The sequence below is a fragment of the Rattus norvegicus genome, chromosome 1 (genome assembly GCF_021556685.1).
Source record: "Rattus norvegicus strain SHRSP/BbbUtx chromosome 1, alternate assembly SHRSP_T2T, whole genome shotgun sequence".
NCBI lineage: Eukaryota > Metazoa > Chordata > Mammalia > Rodentia > Muridae > Rattus > Rattus norvegicus.
The window spans coordinates 87,911,571-87,933,125 of NC_141534.1; the positions used below are offsets into that span (position 1 = coordinate 87,911,571).

Genomic DNA, 21,555 nt, shown 5'->3' on the forward strand with positions numbered 1-21,555 from the left:
ACTGAGGCAGGAGGATGGCAAGTTCATGGGACAGCAGAATGAGTTCAGGGTAGAGAGACTGTCTTAAAATGAAAAGCAAGGGTTGGGGAATGGCTCAATGAGTAAGAGTGCTTTCTGGACAAACAATAAGGACCTGAATTTGAGTCCCCGAAGCTTAACAAAAAAAGCCTGAGTACTTGACCTGGAGAGAATATTTCAGCTGTTAAACTTAACACAAAAAGCTGAGTATGCAGCCTGAAGAGATGATTCTGCTGTTAAAAGCACTGGCTGCTCTTCCAGAGGACCCTGCTTCAGTCCCCCGGACCCACATGGTGGCTCATAACTAACTTCAGCTCCTTGAGATTCACAGACCTGTTCATGCATGCACTCAAACACACACATAAATGAAAATAAAGATAACATTTTTAAAGTTCCAAACTTAGAATATTGGTGCCTAGCACCTGAGTGCCAGTCAACTACCACTGCCTCCACACCCTTCCCCCATCCCCATCCCCAGACCCCTGGAAAGTGGTAGTCATCCAAAGAGACCTACAAAGGGTTTTGTTTTTATTTTTGTTTTCCAGTCGTGCTAAGAGTGGAAAACTGAGCCCCGTGCAAGCAGGGCAAGTACTGTTAACACTGAGCTACAGCCCTAGCCACACCACACATTTAGTTTATTTTTCGAGAGAAGGTTTCTCTGTGTAGCCCTGGCTGTCCTGGAACTTGCTCTGTAGACCAGGCTGCTCTCTAGCTCACAGATCCAACACCTGCCTCTGCCTACCGAGTGCTGGGATTAAAGATGTGAGCAAACACTGCGCCCCCACCCCAGGCTCAGATTGGCTTGCTGCGGCATGCTGGAACTAAAATGGACCTCTGTTCCGGAATCTTAAAGAAAAAAAAAAAAAAAAAAAGGCACGGGGAGGGAACACGTCTCGCCAGGGTCACACTGCAGAACTCATCTCATCCTTGGGCAGGGTATTGAAGTAATGGCCTGGCCTGAGTCACGGACTGCCTTCCCACCAGGGGGCGCCCAGGGCTGCGGAGCAGGGTATGCGTGGGCGGGAGAGGCTCTCCTGGCCAGCGTGGCTCCGGCGCGCAGGGTGTGGGCCGGGTCAGGGTCCTGTGCACTCCTACACCAATCCCCCCTCCCCAGGACCTGGTGGTCTCGGGCTAAGGATCTGCTCTGGTGCATTCGATTCGTGTCCGTGCGCGCTGGAAAGTGCTCTGGAGACTAAGGGCAAACTGTACACAAACTGGCACTGGCCCTCTTCCACGCCCAGGACTGGGTTCCCAGGCCCCAAGGCGGAAGGCGGGAGGGAGGGGTGTCCCAAGGGTGGGGAGGGCCCTGAGTAACTTTTCTTCGGAAAATATGCAGGACTGGCCCCCAGCCTGAGACTGAGTCAGCGCAGAGTTGAGTCACAAGCTGCACCGCCCCTGTGTGCCAGAATGGTCCCCCAGGCACCTCTTCCTTAGGGGTCCCCGCCCCAAGATAACCTGACAGCGACACAAGCAGCAGGTTTGGCTTTATTGGCCCTGTAGGGGACACTCTTGGGTTTTCAGCCCCTTCTAGCTGTCCTTCCCTCCCTCCCCCCATCTTTTTTGTCTCCCACCAGGGTCATGTACTAAGTTGGTGAAGACATAGTGTGGGGCCCCTGTAGATTGGAGGAAAGTCTATAGCACCGAGAATTCCCAATCCTCCCCACCCCCAGGATATCCGTGAAACCCTGGGCTTTGGTAAGGCATCTGCTATCCCCATCCCATGGTCTCTGTCTTTGATAGGGACTCTACTTAAATGTGACCTGAAGGTGGACAGAAGGGCCAGATACTTTGGCTCCCAATCTCACACACACACTGGGGAGACTATGGGAACCATCCTCAAAGGAGCCAGGAAGTTGTGGTTTTTCTATCAGCTGCATAATCTTTGTGAACTGAATGTGGTCAGAATTTAGGATTTGTGGGTAGGAAAGTGAAAGAGAGGTCCACATGAGGAAAAGGAAGCCAGGTGTCTGCTCTGAACCCCCAATGACTGAGACCTGAAGACATAATGGAGACTTAGCATGGCTGAGTAACAGTAGCTGCTTACCTATAAAAAGGGGTCATGCTGGTATCAGTGTTTGTGTGACTATGTAGATGTCACACTCCTGAGAGTTGGTTCCACCAGGGCCCAGCATACAGTAAATGCTCAATAAATATCTGGACGGGGCTGTGGACGTAGCTCAGTTGACAGAGTGCTTGCCTAGCATGCAGGAGGCCCTGGGTTCATATCCCAGGACTGCATAAACCAGGCATGCTGATTCATGACTGAAACTCCAGCAGTCAAGAAGTGGAGCCAGGAAGATGAAGAGTTCAAGGTCATCCTCAGCTACATAAGAAGTTCAAGGCTAGCCTAGGTTACGTGAGACACTTTCAAAAAAATAAAAGAAAAAAAAGTCTTTATATGAATGATGGCTGGATGGATGTGTGTGTTTCTGTGATAAGCCCTTGTGTATGTGAAGGTGAAGGACAGACAGAGAAGGTTTGTCACTCCCCCACCTGGTCCTCTATAAGTGCCTTGACTGAATGTCTGGTGTAGGAGAGAAGCTTCCCCCTCAAGTCCTTATAGCCAGACAGGGTGGGTAGGCAGGGTCAGTGGGCCAGAGCAGGGATCCGCGTGTAGCCGTGTAGCTGACTGGAGCTGGGGAGCCACCGCAGGGCAAAGTGGGAGGGTGGGCCAGCAGTCCCTGCTGTCTCACTCAGCAGAGCCCTTCTGTCGTCGCTTAGAAGGTGGCACCAGGCGGCGGGGTAGGTTGGTGGGTAGCCCATGGCCTTCGAGCTTAGCCTCAATGAGGTGGCTGGCCAGGGCGAACTCCTCATCATCCAGCATGCCATCTCGGTCGACATCGCTCAGCTTCCAGATTCGCCCCAGCACGGAGTTGGGTAGCTTGGTGCCCACCATCCAGGTTTTGGCCTTAGAGCCACTCAGCTTGCCATCAGCAGGCGCTAAATTGTAGAAGATTTCATCGTATTTGGACTTGTCCTTGGTCACCACCCATTCGGCATCATCTTCTGAGCCCTCCTCGCCATCTTCTATTGCTTCGTCAGGGCCCCGCTCCACGAAGGGGCCCATGCGGGTGCCCTCAAACGCACCACCCTGCACGCCAGCCTCGACACTCTCCAGCTCCTCCTGCCGAAGCAGCGGCATAAGCTTGGCAATGTCGTGGGTCAGCATCTCGTCCAGCGCCTCCAGCAGCTTCGGCTTTAGGGAGTGGAACTTGGTGAAGTCATGTGCCATCAGCAGCTCCTGTGGGAGGAAAGGAAAAGCTCACAGGCCCGGGGCACGAACATAAGTCCATGCCCTCAGCTCCTCACTGGGGGGATTTTAGGCCAATAATCTTCACAAATGAGCCCAGTCCTGTTTTACAATTACCCACCCTTTGAGCCAAGAGTCTCGTCTAACCCAGGCTGCCCTCCAATTCACTGTGTAAAGAGGTGTTCTCAGGCTTCTGACTTTTCTGCTTTCACTTTACAAATGTCATCACAAGCCCGTTTGTACCACCAATTCTCTTTTGCTTATTTTAAACTGTTTGAGACATGGTCTTTCTAAGGTGTGAACACTGGCCTTCAACTTGTCATCTTCCCACCTCAGCTTTCCCGAGTAGCCGGGTGTGTTAAAGCACCAGAGAGCCTGCCTGCCTACGGGAAAGGCTACACTTCTTAGCATGCTGGACAGCCAGCTGGCCATGTGACTAAGTTCCAGCCAATTGTCTTTAAGCACAAGTTGCATTACCCAGTTTAATATGGTATCCACAGGCTGCATGTGGTTACGTAAAGTAGCTTGATCTGTAACTCCATTTTGTTTATTTTTAATTTATTATTTCTATGTTTGTGTATGCGTTTGCACTAGTTCATGCGCACCTCATATATGTCGAAACCCACAGAGGTCTGAAGAGGGTATCACATCCCCTAAAACTGGAGTTACAGATGGTTGTGAGCCACCATGTGGGCCATTCGTTCTGGGAACTGAATCCAGGTCCTCTGAAAGAGTGTGCATGTTCTTAGCCATTGAGCCACCTCTCCTGTCTCTTTTGTTTTTGCTAGCTGTCGACAGGACCTAACTACGCAGCTCATCTTAGGCTGGCCTAGAACTCTCTATGTAACCTAGACTGGCCTTGAACTTCTGATCATCCTGCCTTTGCACACTTCCCCAGCACTGAGATTAATAGGCAAAGGCCAACATACCTGAGTATAACTCAGCTTTAATATAGTCAGTGGCTACCATATTGGGCATTAGAACTTGGACCATTTTCTTTTTTTTTTTTTTTTTTTTTTTTTTTTTTTTTGGAGCTGGGGACCGAACCCAGGGCCTTGCGCTTCCTAGGCAAGCGCTCTACCACTGAGCTAAATCCCCAACTACCATTTTCACTAATGTAAAATGTAGTATCCTTAAAGAAAGATACTTTCTCCTTTCAAAGATAGGGTCCTATGTAGCCCAGGCTAGCCTTGAACTCCTTCTGTAACTAAGACTTCCTTGCATCCTTGATCTTCCTGTCTCTACCTTCAATTGCTTAGGTTACAGGCATACAGGACCTAGCTCCTCTCTCTCTTCTTATGTTAAAATATTTATTTTTATTTTATGAGTATGAGAGCTCTGCCTGTGCATCACATGTGTGTCTGGTTCCCATGGAGGTCAAAAGAGGGCATTGGATCCCCTAGAATTGGAGTCACAGATGGTCGTGAACTGCAATGTGGGTGTAAGCTAGGAACCTAGGACCCCCTATAAGGGAATGAGTGCTCTTAAGCTCTGAGCCATTGCCCAGCCCCTCCCTCTCTTCTTGCTGTCTGTAATGCAGGTAGGACTGGAGTTCCTGTAGCCATTAATACCACGAGAACTCTTGGTTATGGACAAGCATGGAAAAGATAAATACATGGGCTGGAGAGACGGCTCAGTGGTTAAGAGCACTGACTGCTCTTCCAGAGGTCCTGAGTTCAAATCCCAGCAACCACATGGTGGCTCACAACCATCTGTAATGAGATCTGATGCCCTCTTCTGGTGTGTCTGAAGACAGCTATAGTGTACTTATATATAGTAAATAAATAAATCTTTAAAAAGAAAAAGAAAAGAGAAATACAGTAGGTCCCAGGCTCCATAGTAGGTTGCCCCACCCTAAGTATATGGGTTTTCTCTGCACTCTGTGACCCTAACTCATAAAGCCAGGTTCCCCGGAATGAAAATGCCACACAGCCTTCCAGGCTCCATTCTCAGGACCCCCAGGAAACTCTCTCCAACACCCTGCCTCCCAGTCTGGAGTGCCCCCCACCTGCATCTTCTGGCAGTCAGGGAAGTCTCCTGGGGAGATGTGGTGCTCTAGCTGGATCTTGGCGAAGATGACAGGCAGCTTGAAGATCAGCTGCTTCTTTTTGTTTTCCTTTCCGAACACCGAGGGCATCTCCTTCTTCAGGTAGCTGATGATGTAAGCGTGCACCTGCAAAAGGACATCCGCACCTGAGCGCATAGTACAGTCACCAGGAGGAGGCTGGCAGCGGGCAGGGCCTGGGACTCTGCATTCCCTCCTCTCAGAAACAGGGTCTCTCTCTAACCCAGCCTGGCCCTGAACACCTGGTCCTCCTTCCTCCACCTCCTGAGTTCCAGGATGACAAGTGTACATCCCTATGCACAGCCTTCCCCTTGGGATTGTCAGAGAAGATTGCACTACATACGTACCCCAGGCGGGATTCAAACTTGCAGCAACCCTCCTGCCTCAGCCTCCTGAATGCTGAGGTTAGAAAGACTTCAATTTGTTGTTTGCATTTAAAAACTTCTACATGCACTTGTATGGGCGTTTTGTCTGCATGTCTGAGCATCATGTGTGTACAGAACCCACTGTTGCCAGAAAAGGATATCAGATCCTCTGGGACTAGAGTTACAGCTGACTGCAAGCAGCCGTGTAGGTTCTAGGAACCAAACCTGGATCCTCTAGAAAAGCAGCCAGTGTTCTAAACTGTTGAGCATCTCCCCAGCTACCCTTCAATGATTCTTCAGAGCCGCCCTCCCCTCCTGGACTGGTTCCTGAAGTTGCACCTACAGCCTCTCCCTAGTCTTTCCCCTTCATATACTGCTCGCCAGCGTTTCACAACGACCGGCACATTTTCCCCACCCCAGGGCTTTTGCATATGATCATGCTCTCTACCTGGAGCTCTGTTCCAGTCTTCCCACTGAGTTTGTCCATGAAAACCAAGCGCCCAGACCATTGCCCTCTGATGATCTCCAGCCTGTCTTCTTCACAGTTGGGCTGGACTCATGACTATTTTATCTAACCACTTCATTTCCCTCCATCAAACTACAAGTTCTGCCAGGCCTTATCTGTTTCCTCTGTCTCCAGTCCTGGGACAATACGAACAGTGTCCCTCAGGAAATCATTGTGGGATAAAACGCTGAACTTGAGAAACTTTGGACCCCATTCTCATAAGTTATTGAAAAATAATCGGGGGTGGCAGAATAATGAACCACAGGCATGTCTGCTGTTGACAGCCAGCGCCATCGCTGAATATGCATGTTCAGGCCTTAATAGATAGAATGTGGCATACAGAGGCATGCCCAGCACATATATCATGCTCACACAGGATAAAATGATGATGATGATGATGATGATGATGATGACGATTATGATAACAACAACATTCAACAGTGATTTTTAAAAATTAAATTCTTCCCGGATCTTGTCTACAAGCATACAGCATTCTGGAATCATCCCTTCTAGTGGTTTATACTTCCACCAAAGGGCAGAACCAGAACGATCATCCGTGTCTTGCCTTGTAGAGATATGAAACTGAGGTACTGGGGTGAGTTACAGAGAATCCTTAACGAGCAGCTTTTTGGCCTTAATGGCCTTGGGCCACCAAAGGAGAGCATTTTCAAGGGACGTTAAAGCCATCTGCGCTGTTATCAGTGACCGAATCAATTGTGTCTGGGTCATTTGTGAGGGGTGTGTGTGGGAGAGTGTGCCCACAAAGTGGGAAGGTATGATGAAGTTTGGTCAAAGCCAACCCTGAAGACTGAATCACAGAGGCAGGGGAACTAAGGATAAATTTGCAGGACTAGAGGAAAACATTACCTACAGGTCAGAGAGGCCAATCAGGATAGGGGCGTGGTCACCGCCTGCTACCTGGAGTCAATGGAGAAGATGCACGGTTGAGCAGAGAAAGCCAGTAAGGAAGAGTAGGGATTGCCGGGAAAGCAAAGAGGAGAAGGGCTAAAATGGCTGCCCAACGGGGAGGGTTAGGGTTTAAGATAGTGTGGGTCAGCTAATGAGGAAGGATGTGTGGGAATGTGTGGGTGCGCCATTGGGGGAGGAGGTGTGGCCTGCTAGAGTGAGTTAATGGGGAAGGTTCGGACTGAGAGAATGGCCTAATGAGGGGCGCAGCCTGAGGATGGGCAAGAGCTGGCAATGGAAGGGGCGTGGCTTGTTAATCAAGGGGCGTGGCCTCCCAGGGGGGGCCCAAATGGGAGGGACGGAGTCTACGAGGATCGTGGTAGGGGCGGTCCTGCCGTGGCTCCTGTAGCCAAGGAGGCAGGCGGGAGTGTTGATGGCTTTTCCAGAGAGGAAGCATGGGAAGGTGGCAGGAAGAGATAAGGGGGTGGCGTGGGCAGGACCGGGGCTCGGGTCGGACGCCGGGGTTTGTCCTGAGTTTCCGGAGCCACCTCCCTCCTGGCCGGGGCGCCAGGTGTCCGGCCCTGCTCCTTGGTCCCGGTGTCGCGGGCCCCAGCTCTAGCTTCTGCTTCCCAAGAGTGTCCTGCAGCGGGGAGTGAGTTTGGGCCGGGGGTACTGAGAAAGAGAGAGGGAGGAGTGGGAAGCGAGAGAAGGCTAGGAAAAGAGTATGAACAAGAGGAAAGAACTGGGAAAGTGAGATGTTGATGGGACTTCGTGACTTAAAGACAGCTCTGGCCTCCTGGGGCAGTCGCCTTGGGCACCTGGTGTTCCCTTAGAAGATTCCTGCGGTGGGGTTGAAGGTAGTGATTCACTCCTCTCCAGCTCCTTAAACCACACCTCGATGCCTCTGCCACCGAGAACCTTCTTGGCCTCTTCTCCTGCCCAGCTTCCTGCCCCACCTCCTCCCTGGCGGCCTCCCTTGTGAATGCTCCATTCGTCTCTAAAAGCAAACCCCTTGCGCCCCTCTTCCTCTCTGGGGTCCAGCCTGAGGCAGACTATGTCCTCCATGCCCCTAGGTTCTTCCTAGACAAGAATCCTTCTCTTTCCAGAAGGCAGCTTAAGTGCAATCCTGTCATCCTGCGCTAAACCTTTCCGTGTCTCCCTGGTATCCTTAAAACGAAGCTTAAGATCCTTGGTGTAGTCCACAGGATCGGCAGTGTTCTGACTGCCATCCCCTCCTCAGTTTAACTGCGCATGCCCTCAGATGCCCTCTCCTCTACTAAGCCTTCCTGATTCCACCCGGTCCTGAGACTGGACCTTGCTTGGCTATCACTGCTGTGGGATGGATCTGTCTGTCTCCTCCAGCAAAGATTGAGTCCTGAAACTGCCCTGGGGCATTCAGACCTGGAGCCCCATTGGGCAGGGCAAGAACAGCCATAGCCACTGCTGCATTCCCAGCGTGTCCCAGCAGAGGGCTAGACACAGAAGTGACTTCCTTCAAGCTGAGGTTCCCCAGAGCGTTGTTCATTCCGTAAATATTTACAGAGCAATTCAGACCCAGGCTCTGGAGACACTCACTGAAGGAATTCTAAGACCCCAGGTATCTGAGTACTTGAGTACAGAGTTGAGGAGGCAGAAAACAGGGCCCCCTGACAGGCTCACAGGAGATGACAACACGGAGGGGGTGGGGAGGTCACAACAGGGTTAGGGGTAAATCTGGAGCAGATATTCTCCTTAAAGGAGTGGCACCTTCCTGAGAAGGTGACATTTGAGTGATCCCTGTGCAAAGTCAAGAGGAAGAGAAGGCTACCCAGAAGAGCAAGCAGTTGAGTACAAAGGCCAGAGGTAGGACTGAGGCCAGTGTGAAGCACAGTGGCTGAAGGGAAGGGAGTGAGTGAGAGGCGAGGAGGTAGGGAAAGGAGTGAGCTGCTGTGTTGATTGGAGTCAGAATGACCTTCTAGGTTCATGTATTTGAATACTTGGTCCCCAGTTTATGGAAATGTTTGGGAAGGATTTAGAGGCATGGCCTTGTTGGAGTAGGTATGTCATTAGGGGTAGGCTTTGAGGTTTAAAAGGACCACACCATTCCCAGCGAGCACTCTCCTGCTCTCTCTGTCTTGTGCTGATGTAAGCTTTCAGCTGTTGCTCCTGCACCATGCCTGCCTGCTGCCAGGTTCCCCATCACAATGGTCATGGACTCTAACCCTGTGGAACCATGAGCACAGTAATGTTTTATTAGTTGCCGTGGTCCTGGTGTCTCTCCACAGCTATAGAAAAGTAAGACAGGCTCAGTTCCATAGTGTAGCAGTTATCCCATCTGCTTTATACACAGAAGGTCCTGGGTTCGAGCCCCACTGGAACCACAGGATGTGCTAGTTACTTTGGGGGCTGGAGAAATGACTCAGCAGTTAAGAGCACTGACTGCTCTTCCAAAGGTCCTGAGTTCAATTCCCAGCCACCACATGGTGGCTCACAACCCCCTGTAATGAGATCTGATGCTCTCTTCTGGTGTATCTGAAGACAGCAACAGTGTACTCGTAAAAACAATAAATAAATAAATAAAACAATAAATAAATTAAAAAGGAAAAGAAAAGTAAAACAGCCACCAAAAGGACTTGGCTTTTGTTCAGTGGGATAGGAGAGCAAGGAGGCCAACAAAACCATAGAGACATGCAAACCCAGGGCAATGGTGAAAGAGGGACCCTCTGCACAGGACTCCCTCAGTCCACGCTGCACCAAACCAATCCATCAGGAGAATTAACTGATCTAGAACCTAGGTGCCTACCTAGGTACACAAGCAAAGAAAGAGAAAAGATAAATCTGTCCACCCTTTTCAAGGCTTCCAACTTAGGACTCCTAGGACTCCTTCAATACTCCATAGCCTTGTAAAGTCCTCTCCAATTCCTCCTCAGTTTCCTTCAATGCTCATACATCCTCCCGACTTCCTCCCTCATCTCCTGATCTCCCTTTCAATCCTCCCTCAATTTCCCAAGGTCCTCCTGCGGACCCAATGTGCTCACCCGCACCAGCCGCGCCCGCTTCACTAGGTCATTGAGCTTCCGCAGCGCCGCGTGGCGCGGTAGGCCTTGGATATCACGGAAGAGGTCCTGTTCCTCCAGCTCGAAGAGACGCCGGTTGTCTGGCACAAGGAGCGGCTGGGACCAGAAGGAGCCGATGTAGACACGAAGGACTTCAGGCGTGCCCACCACCTTGCCCAGCGCCCACATGAGCGCCCCATAGACGCGCATCAGCTGCTGTGTCTCCACCATGTCTGCCTTGTTGAGTACCACGCGGATCTTGTCCTCGTGGCCACGCAAGGCACCAATGGCCTCTGAGAATTCATCAGAAATCTCCAGCTTGTGGGCGTCAAAGAGCAAGATGATGAGGTCCACGCGCTCAGCAAACCAGCGCAAGACAGCTGGGAAGTCGTAGCCTGGAGCAAGCAGGAGACAGGGACACAAGGAACGGTTCTTTTGTGCTGATACTGGAAGGTACAGATACTCAGAATGGTGTTTTGTTTTGAAGACCGGATTACCCTGTGTAGCCTGGCTGTTCTGGAACTTGCTCTGTGGGCCAGGCTGGCCTGGAACTCAGAGATCCGCCTGCCTGCCTCTGCTTCCCTAGTGCTGGGATTAAGGCAAGCGCTACGACTGACTGGCTGCTCACGTTGTTAACCATGTAATTCCTGTGCATGCCAACTAGCCCGGAGCCTCCACGACTGTCCCATAACTGCCAGTTTTCAGCACCCAGCTTTTGACCAGACCCTCAAGCCATCTGCCTTACTGGTATGAGGCACCTATGTTCCCTACCCTTTTTCACTGCCTCCTCCCCAACCTCGCTACCCTCCTGATTTCTATATCCTTGCCTTTTTCATTCATTTGCTATTAGGATATTAGGGATTTGTTTTGAAGTGTTTGGGGCCTGTGAGATGGCTCAGAGCAGACGACTTGTAGTTGACCTCTGACCTCCTCTCATACGCTGTGGCATATACCCACCTATAGCCACACGAGAAGTAAACCATAATAACAATACTTTCAGATGCTGAAGTTGGGGGCTCAGCAGTTCGGAGAACACACTGCACTCCCAGAAGACCCCAGTTCAGTTGGTGCCCAGCATCCACCTCAGGTAGCTTCTCACCTGTAACTCCAGTGCCAGGGGATCCAGTGTTCTCTCCTGGCCTCCTCGGGCACCTGCACACGTGTGTGCATTCACACTAGTGCACATATGCATAAACACTTTCTATACATTTTAAAGTTTTGTCATTTTGCGTGTGTGTGCGTGTCTGTGTGTGGTTTTGTGTGCACATGTGTACAGGGACCTATAGAGGCCACAGTGTGTCATACAGACTGCCTGCAGCAAGAATTTTGGGTGGTTGTGAGGTACCTGACAAGGGTGGCTGGGAAATGAACTTGGATCCTCTGCAAGAGCAGCAAATGCTCCTGACCACAGAGCCAGCCCGCCCTCCAGCACACACACTTCCAAATTCCTAAAGCAGCTAGAGATGGCAGTGCACACCTTTAATCCCAGCACTCCGGAGCCAGAGGCAGGCGGATCTCGTTTGAGTTTGAGTCCTGGTCTACCAGAGTGAGTTCCTGGACACCCAGAGCTATATATTAGACCTTGTCTCAAAGAAAAATCCTAAAATGATCTCAAAGAAACTCCAGTACTCGTGAGCCAGCTCCCAGCACTTGCCATGCCCCTGACCAGGGTCCTTCCTGGGACTTGTTGGATGTGCCAGCAATTGAGTGACAAGAGGTCAAGATGCTAGGACAGTTTTCTTGTGTGTGTGTGTGTGTGTGTGTGTGTGCGCGTGTGTGTGTGCGTGTGTGTGTGTATGTCTCTGTGTGTATCCTTATGTATATCTATGTATCTGTGTATGTCTGTGTGGGTCTGTTTGTGTGTATGTCTCTGAGTGTGTCTGTGTATCTGTTTGTCTGCTCCTGCGTGTTTGTCTGTGTAGTTGTCTGCTCCTGCGTGTGTGTCTGTCTCCATCTGTGTTTCTGCCTGTGTGTCTGTGTGTATGCATATGTACCTGCATGTGTCCTTGTGTCTGTGTGTATATGTATTTGTGTGTGTGTGTGTGTGTGTGTGTGTGTGTGTGTGTGTGTGTGCTGTGCACATAAGTGCAGGTACCCATGGAAGTCATAGATGTCAGGTTCCCTGGAGGTAAAGTTACAAGTGGTTGTGAGCAGCCCAGTGCTGGGAACCGAGCTTGTTTCCTCTGTAAGAGCGATTTGCAATCTTACCCACTGAGCTGTCTCTCCAGTAGTGCTCTGTTCTTGCCACCATAGATGCTCAATGATTTGTGTCCATCCAGTCCCTCATTCATTCATTCCTTTTCCATCCAATCCCTTCAGTTTTTCTCCCCTTTACTCATTCACTTATGCGTTCACTGATGAGCAAAGTTTAGAACCGAGAGTGTAAGACCTACCCTGGCCTGCAAATCAGGAATCACTGCCCTGCCCCATTTACTGTGTCATAGTAGGCAAGCAGCTTAACCTTTCTGAACTTGCCTATCCCCTAAAATTAAAAAACAACAACAACAATGAAAAAAAAAAACCAAAACCAAAAATGAAAAAACACAGAAGCCAGGCCGGGCATGGTGGAGTACGCCTTTGGTCCCAGCACTTGTAGGTAGAGGCAGGTAGATCTCTGCGAGTTAAAGGTCAGAGTTCCAATACAGCTAGGGTTACGTAGAGAAACCTGTCTCAAACACACACACACACACACACACACACACACACACACACACACACCCCACAACACAAGAGCTTATCACTGGGAAAAACTGAAGCTGGCGTGTGCCATTGTGCCAGCAGATAGGGAGGCTGGGGTGACGCCAGCTCTGCCCCTAGAGTCTGGGGACGAGTGCATCTTCAGAGTGGTCAGCTTAGGATGTGGAGTCCTGGAAGCCGCAGAGAGTTCCCTGTGATCTGGCCTAAGCGTGGACCTAGAAGGACTTCCTGGAGGAGACCTTACAGCGCCAGCAAATGACAGGATAAGGGGCCATCACTGACGCCCTGACTTGTTTGGGGTAGCACAGACCCACTCATCCCATTTATGGGATTTATGACTCCATTCTCCAGCCGAGGACATGGAGACACAGAAGCCATGAACACAGGAGGCATCCGCCTCAGTAGCTGTAGCTGCCAGTCCACACTCCGCCCCCAAAGGCTCAGGGGGCAGCGCGGTCCCTACTGGTGAGAGGGGAAGGGGCAAGGGCATTGTTCCTGGGGAAGGAAGGGCCAGGTCACTGTAGGGGCAGCAGCTGGGCCTCTCCTCCCCCACTAGCATCTACATACACCCTGGCCTGGATTTGGAAAGTGTGTCTCATGGGGTTGAAAGAAAGAGAGAGGGAGGGATGGAGAAAGGGAGGGGAGAGGGGGGCAGGGAGGTTGAGTCAGCATGGGAATGGAGACGTGGCAGAGAGACGAGATGTTCACCCAAGAAAAACAGTTCTCCTTGCCCATCACCCAGGCACCTATTTGCCTCATGCAGCTAATTTAACCCTTTTCAGAAGTCCCTGCAGCTTCCGCCCCATTCTTGGGCGGGAAACTGAGGCACAGAAATACAAGGTGGATTGCGTAAGTTATAGTTTCAGGGAACAAAGCCTGGGGTATTGGTGCATGCCTGTCATCTCAGTGCAAGAGCAGCTGAGGCAGGAGGATGGCCACCTGAACATACACTGAGTTCCAGATCAGCCTGAATTACAGGATAAGACTCTGTCTCTAAAACAAGGAAATGAAAAAAAAAAAAAAAAGACTAGCAGAGTCCAGACCGGCGTTGCGCCAGCAAGACGCCGCAGGCAACAGTTACACCGGGGCAGGTTTCTCTGCCAATGCACACCCAGCATCAAATAGCTGGATGCATCAGAGTCTCCTAGAGCCAGACCCAGGCTCCCAGACACGTTTATGTGTCAGAGTCCAGGACCTGCACAGATATGGGACCTATATACCACCACGAAGAGAGAATTGAATGCACTCTCCAGCACGGAGGCCTATCTGAACACACACTGTGCTGCAATTATTACCATGATGTCCAGGCTGGCCTCGAACTAGTCACAATCCTCCTGTCCCAGCTTTCCCAGAGCTAGAATATGTACTGCCACATGAGTTCTCTCTGGCAGTTTTACACCTTTCAAGATGCACGGTATAACCCACACAGACAAATACCGATCCAGACATGCATGTGCGTGCACATGTGCATACACATTTCATAAGTGCATAGTTATGTAACTCAATGGTAGAGCCCCTGCCTAGAATCCCCCAGTGAGGAGCTGGGGGCGTGGCTCAGTGGTAGAGCCCCTCCTAGAATCCCCCAGTGAGGGGCTGGGGGCGTGGCTCAGTGGTAGAGCCCCTGCCTAGAATCCCCCAGTGAGGGGCTGAGGGCGTGGCTCAGTGGTAGAGCCTCTGCCTAGAATCCCCCAGTGAGGGGCTGGGGACATGACATACTTATCTACTGTGTTCAAGGCACCAACACTGCAATAAAACAACTTCACAGGATCCCTCTATGTCCCCCTGCTCCACATCTCTTCAGATCACATAAAATCACAACTAGTCACAATTAGAGGTACATAGCACATGTAGCCTGAAACTCACACACTTCCATCAATTCACACAACTTCAGAGTCATGGCCTGCACGTCACACGCCTGCCAGCACACACCACCAAAAACGGAGGACATGCCACATACTACTCCCCCCCCACCCCCCGCCCAGGGTTTCCCCAGTTCTCACCATCCCCACAAGTCCCCCTGGACAGACAGGCTCCACCTCCTATGCCTCCAGGGCCAGAGGAAGGGGATCCCCATCCCCACCCTTCTTCATCCCCTGCGGAAGCTGGGGCCTTGGGCTCCCGCCATCATTTAGGCCCAACCCAAGGGCTAAGTACACCAGGAATTCCTCTCCCCGCCCCTGTTCCCCCCACCTCCAGCTGGCAAAGCACTGTGGCCGCTTCTGCAGCTGCCTCCTGTGTTTCTCCCTCGGGCCCGCTCTGCTGGATAGCGGCCAGGGGTACTGGCACTTTTGGAGCCAAACCCTGTCCTGGGCCCTCCTCCCGCCTGGCCTTGGGTCCCCTCTGCCCTACACTGTTGCCTCCTTTGCCCTAATTCCCTGGCCGAGGCCTAGAGACAGTGGTGGTGGCAGGGATGGGCAGAGGGGCTGTGGACCCAGATACTGGAATGGGGGAGACTGAGAAGGGAGTGGGGCTAAAAGGGTGGGCGGAGTGGGTGGGGATGTGCATGCTCGCTGGAGGCTCTGCTGGAATTCACTCCCCGCTGCTCCCCCTGCACAGCTGTTTATAAATTCCAGGCCAGGCCTTGGCCCCCACCCAGATTCTCCCTCTCAGCTTCATCTGTGGCCCAACCTCTGAGCCAGGAGCTCAGAGGGACAAGCGTGGGGCCCAGGGCCTCCCTGCCCAACCCTGTCTCTTCCTGGACTCTCTGAGTATCTCACACCCCCTACCCCAGTCTCTGCCCCTCTTCTTCTCTTCCTTTCCATCCCCCTGGCCCGCCCAGGCATGTGGCAGCAGCCTGTTCAAGTGTGTTCACCGTGTGTGTCTTCCCGCCCCACCACCAGCCCCCATGGAAGGAATGGCTGCCTTCTGTAGCTCCAGTTGCCTGTAGGGGGGCAATCAAAGGAGACCCCAGTCTCCTCTATTAAATCTAAAGGTACAGGCTCAGCCCACCTACTGTGCACACTGAAGTCAAAGCCCCAGCCTCCTCCCTCAGACCTGTGTGTACAGACACCATCCTCTTCCCCAAGACACAAGGGTCCAGGGGCCCAGCCTCCTCCCTCAGACTGGCTTCCTCTTCACTCACCCCGGCTCACTCTCTGCTTGGCACCTGATAGGATGCCGGGCGTGTCGATGATGCTGATGCTCTCCAGGACCTGGTTGGGGAGTTGGGCACACATAAACCTGGAGTGCAGGGAGACAGGAGGTCAGGGGTCAACACAAAGGAGGGCAAAAGGAGAAGTGAAGAAGGAATACTAAGGGTACCCTAAAGAAAGGCAGGTGCAGAGGACAGAAGTCCTGGAAAGAAGAAAGTCCAGAGGCATCATGGGATCTATATAAAACTCTGTCTATGTCTAGGGATATCCCGAGTCACCACTGTTGTTACCTTCATTTTCCAGATGAACTTAAGAGGCACAGTGAAGTTAAATCACTTGACCAAGGCTGCCCAGCATTCAGCGGCAGAGGCTCAATTGGAACCCAGGCCCCAATAGGGGAAGGAGCAGACGCAGGGAGGGAAGGAAGCAGGCAGAAAGAAGAGAATCTGAGCTGAAAAGGACAGAAGTATTCTGAGACAGATGTCCCTCGCCCCCCTCCTGGCTGGCAGTTCCCACACCTGTTGAGGAAAGTGTTTCCAAAAGGGTTGAGTTTGCGGAAGGGCTTCTCTGGGTCCACAACGAGAGCATTTCCAGGCACGGTACCCTCTGTCTCGCCGTGCATGACAGCCACGAAGCAGTCGGTGGTGGGCTCAGGACCCACGCGGGAGCCAGGGACCTCCTGCTCCAGGAGGTACTGGATGAAGCTGGTTTTGCCGGTGCTATACTGGCCAGCCACCAGCACCATGGGTTTACCATCGAAGTCAGCATCTTCGAGGGCTGGTGAATGGAAAGACCCGAAACGGTAGTGTTCCTCCAGGGGCAGAAGCTTTGTGCGATACAGCTCCTTGAGAGACGAGGTCACGGTGCGGATGGCCTCAGATCGCTGGCCCCGAGCCCCACCCTTCTTCAGCCAGCTGAACATGGTGACTTTCTATGCCCACTGGGTCACCCAAAGAGACTACTGGGTGCAGAGCTCACCTGCCAGGAGAGAAGGGAACTCAATGGAAGACTGCTAGGAAATATGGCTATAGATATGGGGAGGAGCAGGGTGACCAGGGGATAGGAAGGGGGGGGGGCTAGCATGAGCCTGACCATGGTTGGGTTCAAGGAGAGGAAGTGCTATGAAAAATAAAAGAGAGACTATATAGCAAAGGAAGGAACTGCTGGGGAAGAGATGCATCCCTGAGCATGGTTGAGTTCATCTGCAATCTTGGGAAGCAGAGGCAGGAAGACCAGAAGTTCAAAGCTAGACCGGGCAACATGTAAGACCCTATCTCAAAAGACCCGGACCCGAAGAGACTCATTCCCCAATCTGCACCATTACATCACATGCCCATGGCTTGCTCCATGCTGCAGGAGCTATTGTCCAAGATAAGAGCCATAAAGTCCAGTTGCCTCCCAACCAGATCCCTCAACTGAGGGCCTGGGAACCCAACCATTAGTGATACCTGCTGGATTCCAGGCATCCAGAGGGGGCATGAGAAACTGACCACGGGTCAGCAAAGCTCTGGGAAAGGCTGACTTCTGAGCTTCTTTGTGGAGCACAGGCAAGACAAAGGTCTTAGGCAGAGGATGGCAGGTACAAAGGTCCAAGTGTGGGACAGGTTCTTAGGAGCTGGGAGCTGAGGACTGTCTGGAGGGGATGCAGAGACAGAGGGAGGAGAAACAGGCTGTAGAGGCTACCTAGGTGCACCCAGGTCAGGAGGAGCCTTGTGCATGGGAAAGAAGCATGAAAACTATAAGGCAGACTTTGCACTAGCTCATATTTGGGGTGTGGTGCTAGAACAGAACCCAGGATCTTGAGCATGTTAGGCAAACACAGTAGAGCTAAGCCATACCTGAGCCCCTCACTGGGGGATTCTAGGCAGGAGATGTTATCATTGAGCCACGCCCATAGCCCTGTGCTAGCTCCCTTAATTTTCATGACTTTATCCGGTGTCTCTATCATTAACCTCATGTTAAGTCTTTTCTTTTTGAGATCGTGTCTTGTGTATTCCACGGTGCACTTGAACAGGGGATGATCTTGAACCTCTGATCTTCTAGTGCTGAGATTATAGATATGCACTGGTATGCCTACCTTTGTCCGGCGTTGGGGCCTAGAATCTAAGGCTTCAAGCAAGCTAGGCAAGCACGCTACAAACCCAGCTACTTCCCCAACCTTAGCCACACTGTTTTATGGAGGAAACTGAGTCTCAGGAAGACATCAGGAGCTTGCACAGGACCACTGAGCTAGAAAGCACTCCAGCTGGGTTCCCATCTTGGGTCTCGAAAGTTTAATTAGGGGAAACCTCACCAACCTTGTAGTAGTGAGCACCCCCAAAGCCAGACTGTGCTCTCTGTAGTCCCTCAACACCCTTATGAGTTTTCGTAGTAGAAAGAGTCTCTCTGGGCTGTCAGTAATAGTCCCTCCCCTCGCTCCATAGGTAGATGCTTACTTTAGTGACTTTAAAGAGCCAGCTTTTGTTCAGATCGGAGTTTCTGACTGTCATTCCTCAGAAAAAGAATTGAGGGCTCCCTAGAGAACAGCTGTCCCAGGGCTGGGGCCAGGGCCGGGGCTGGGGGGGGGGTGTTGGGAAAGGACAAGCCAGTCTAAGTCAGCTCAAAGGCCACCCAGCTCTCAGCCTGAAATGGCTCTCCTTAGCCAAAGATGGGACAATTTTTCCTTTTTTTTCTTTCATTAAAAATATTTTATGTATCTTTTCTAAGAATGTATGCCTGTGTACCATGTGTATATAGTGCCATTAGGGGCCAGAAAAGAGTTTTGGACTCCCCTGGACTGAAGTAACAGATGGATGTGAGCTAACATGTGGGGCACAGGGCATGTCTGTAATCCCAGCACGAGGGTAGACACAAGAAGATTAGAGGTTCAAGACCATCCTCTACCTCTACCTCTGGAAGAGCAGCCAGTGCTGAGTCTCTCCAGCCACCCCTCCCCAACACCCCACTCCCCTACATTCTCACTATGTAGCTCTGGCTGGCCTGGAACTATGTAGCCCAGGTTAGCCTTAGACTGAGATCTGCCTGCCTCTGCTTCCCACATCTTGGGATTCAAGAAGTGTGCCACCATATCTGTCTCAAAGATGGGACAATCTAAACATCAAAACAATCAAACAAACAAAACCCCAAACCCTGCAAATCAAAACATAAAATCATTGTGACCCAAAGGAAGAGGGAAGGGTGGAAAGAAAATGGATTGGAGAAAAGGAAGGGTGGAAGATCTGTGACATAGATGATGAGTATTCCATGCAAAGAGGCATCTGAGGGACATCTCAAAAAGGACGTTTAGGAGTGGCTGAAGGGTCTATGCACTTCAAGAGGCAGGAGAAGGCTCTTGGGTGGCAAGATGGACCAAAAGGAGCAGACATGGGTGTGGAGGGTACAAAGCCACTTCAAGGAGGGAGTCTTCAAAGATGAAGGCTGGGTAGAGACTGGGAGAACTGGGGGTGGGGTGGAAGGTTACAGGAGATGGGAGGACTAAAGAGAGGCTGGGGAGACCTGAGGAGGTTGGAGGAAGTCACAGAGATTTGAGGAGGGGTGGGGGTAGTCCTGGAGGAAGAGTGTGGGAATTGGGAGCGACTGGGAAGGAGAGGGCACAGATTATTACAGAGGGGAGCGAGGATAAGAGGTGGGATTTGGGGAGCACTCACCAGGGATCTGGGGAGCGCAGAGCAAGCAGCCTGAACCCTGTCCTGTCCGCAGTGGAGTGAGACGGGTGGGGCCGCGCGGGAGGAGCGGTGAGCAGGGCGGGCCCGGGCCCCCTGTCCCAGCCCGCGCCAGCTTCGGGCGCCCCCTGGCGGGCACTGTGAAAACGCGCACAGGTTCGAACGTTCAGTCAGTTCAATGTGAGACCCAATCTCCAGCTTTTGGCTCCCTCTCTTAGCAGGGACAGAGGCTGCAGCAGGCCTACCAATAATTTATCTGATCATAGTGGTGCATGCAAGTTTGAAGCCAGCCTGGATTACCTGGCGGGATCCTGTCTCAAAAATAATTGTAACAATAGTAATTTTAAAATCTAAGTGCGGGGTTGGGGATTTAGCTCAGTGGTAGAGCACTTGCCTAGCAAGTGCAAGGCCCTGGGTTCAGTCCCCAGCTCCGGAAAAAAAAAAATAAAATCTAAGTGCAGGGCTGAAGTGCAGGTTAGCGGTAAGAGTACTGGATGCTCTTTCAGAGGGCTTGGATTCAATTCCCAGCACCCACATGGCAGCTCACAACTGTCTGTAACTCCAATATCTGACACCTTCACACACACACACACACACACACACACACACACACACACACACACACACACACGTGCAGAGTAGGCAAGACACCAATGCATGTAAGTAAAAATAAATTATTAAAATGTAAGTGCATGGGCCCAGTGTTGTAGCACAAGCCTTTAATCCCAGCATTTGGGAGGCAGAGGCAGGTGAGTCTCTATGAATTTAAAGCTAGTCTGATCTTCATAGCAAATTCCAGGCCAGCGAAAGCTATCTAGTAGAGATGCTGTGTCTCTACTATAAAAACAATCAACCAACCAACCACTACCACCACCATAAGGGGAAAAAAAAACCCTCAAGGGCATGGGGCTAGGCTTAGTTGCTAGAGTGCCCATCTAGGATACATGAAGCCCTGGCTTCTATCCCTAGTACAGAACAGACCCAGCATGGTGGTACAGGGATGTACTCTCAGCCCCAGTTCACAGATACATCACACGGATAGTTTAAATAAAAGGCCTCCATAGGCTCATAGAGACTGGCATCATTAGGTGTGTTTATGTTGGGGTAGGTATAGCCTTGTTGGAAGAAGTGTGCAGGGGGTGTCAGGGGGGGGGGACACTGAGATGTCAAATGATCAAGTCAGGCCCAGTCTCCCTCTCCCTGCTGCCTGCCAATCTGGATGTAGAACTTACCTCTCCAACACCATGTCTGCCTTCATACCTTCCTGTTTCCTGCTCTGATAATGGACTGAACCCCTGAAGCTGCAAGCCAGGCCCAGTTAAATGATTTCCTTTATAAGAGTAGCTGTGGTCATGGTGTCTCTTCATAGCAGTAAAACACAACTATGACATATGCCTTACTTTATTTTGGCTTTCTAAAACAGAGTACCACTTAGTAGCCCAAGTTACCCTCATGATCCTCCTGCCTCAGCCTCCCACGTGTTGTATTGCAAGCAAATTGTTGCTTTTTTGGAAACGTTGTCTGCCAACAATGACCACTCTTCAGAGTGCTGGGGTTACAGGTGAGTAACACCATGCCCAGTTTATAGGATGCTGGGGGTAAAACTCAGGGTCTCATGCTACTAGTCAAGATTTTTTTTTCCTCAATTTTTACCTATTTTAGATCTTTTAAGATTTATTTTTATATGCATGGGTATTTGAATAGGTTTGGGCCCCAGGGATTCATGTGTCTTAGGGAGTGGCACTATTAGGAGGTGTGACCTTAGGGAGTGGCACTATTAGGAGGTGTGACCTTAGGGAGTGGCACTATTAGGAGGTGTGACCTTAGGGAGTGGCACTATTAGGAGGTGTGACCTTAGGGAGTGGCACTATTAGGAGGTGTGACCTTATTGGAGGTGTGGCTTTGTTGGAGGAAGTGTGTTACCGTGTAGGTGTGCTTTGAGGTCTTCTATGCTCAGGCT

General features: G+C 51.3%; 1 protein-coding gene and 1 long non-coding RNA gene across 3 annotated transcripts; one reads left to right on the top strand and one right to left on the bottom strand.

Moving 5' to 3' along the window:
• Positions 1–1,485: 1,485 nt before the first annotated feature.
• Ehd2 (EH-domain containing 2) lies at positions 1,486–19,638 on the bottom strand. 2 transcript variants are annotated; one of them, XM_087568468.1, is made up of 7 exons: positions 19,581–19,638; positions 17,382–17,566; positions 16,452–16,911; positions 15,924–16,021; positions 10,127–10,539; positions 5,277–5,441; positions 1,486–3,259 (listed from the first exon to the last, which is right to left on the bottom strand). In XM_087568468.1, the coding sequence occupies exons 3-7, from the start codon at positions 16,853–16,855 to the stop codon at positions 2,708–2,710; spliced, it is 1,632 nt and encodes a 543-aa protein (XP_087424594.1). In that variant the 5' UTR covers positions 16,856–16,911; positions 17,382–17,566; positions 19,581–19,638; the 3' UTR covers positions 1,486–2,707.
• Positions 7,594–10,225, top strand: LOC148007258 (uncharacterized). The gene is made up of 2 exons (XR_015649801.1): positions 7,594–7,761; positions 10,100–10,225. It is a non-coding gene; the product is annotated as an uncharacterized LOC148007258 (long non-coding RNA).
• Positions 19,639–21,555: the final 1,917 nt, after the last annotated feature.

Coding starts and splice junctions, on each gene's coding strand:
- Ehd2 (XM_087568468.1), bottom strand. CDS start 16,855: ATGTTCAGCTGGCTGAAGAAGGGTGGGGCTCGGGGCCAGCGATCTGAG. Junction 16,022..16,451: donor GGAAACACTTTCCTCAACAG/GTGTGGGAACTG, acceptor CCTGCACTCCAG/GTTTATGTGTGCCCAACTCC. Junction 10,540..15,923: donor CAAGCAGAGAGTGAGCCGGG/GTGAGTGAAGAG, acceptor TGCTTGCTCCAG/GCTACGACTTCCCAGCTGTC.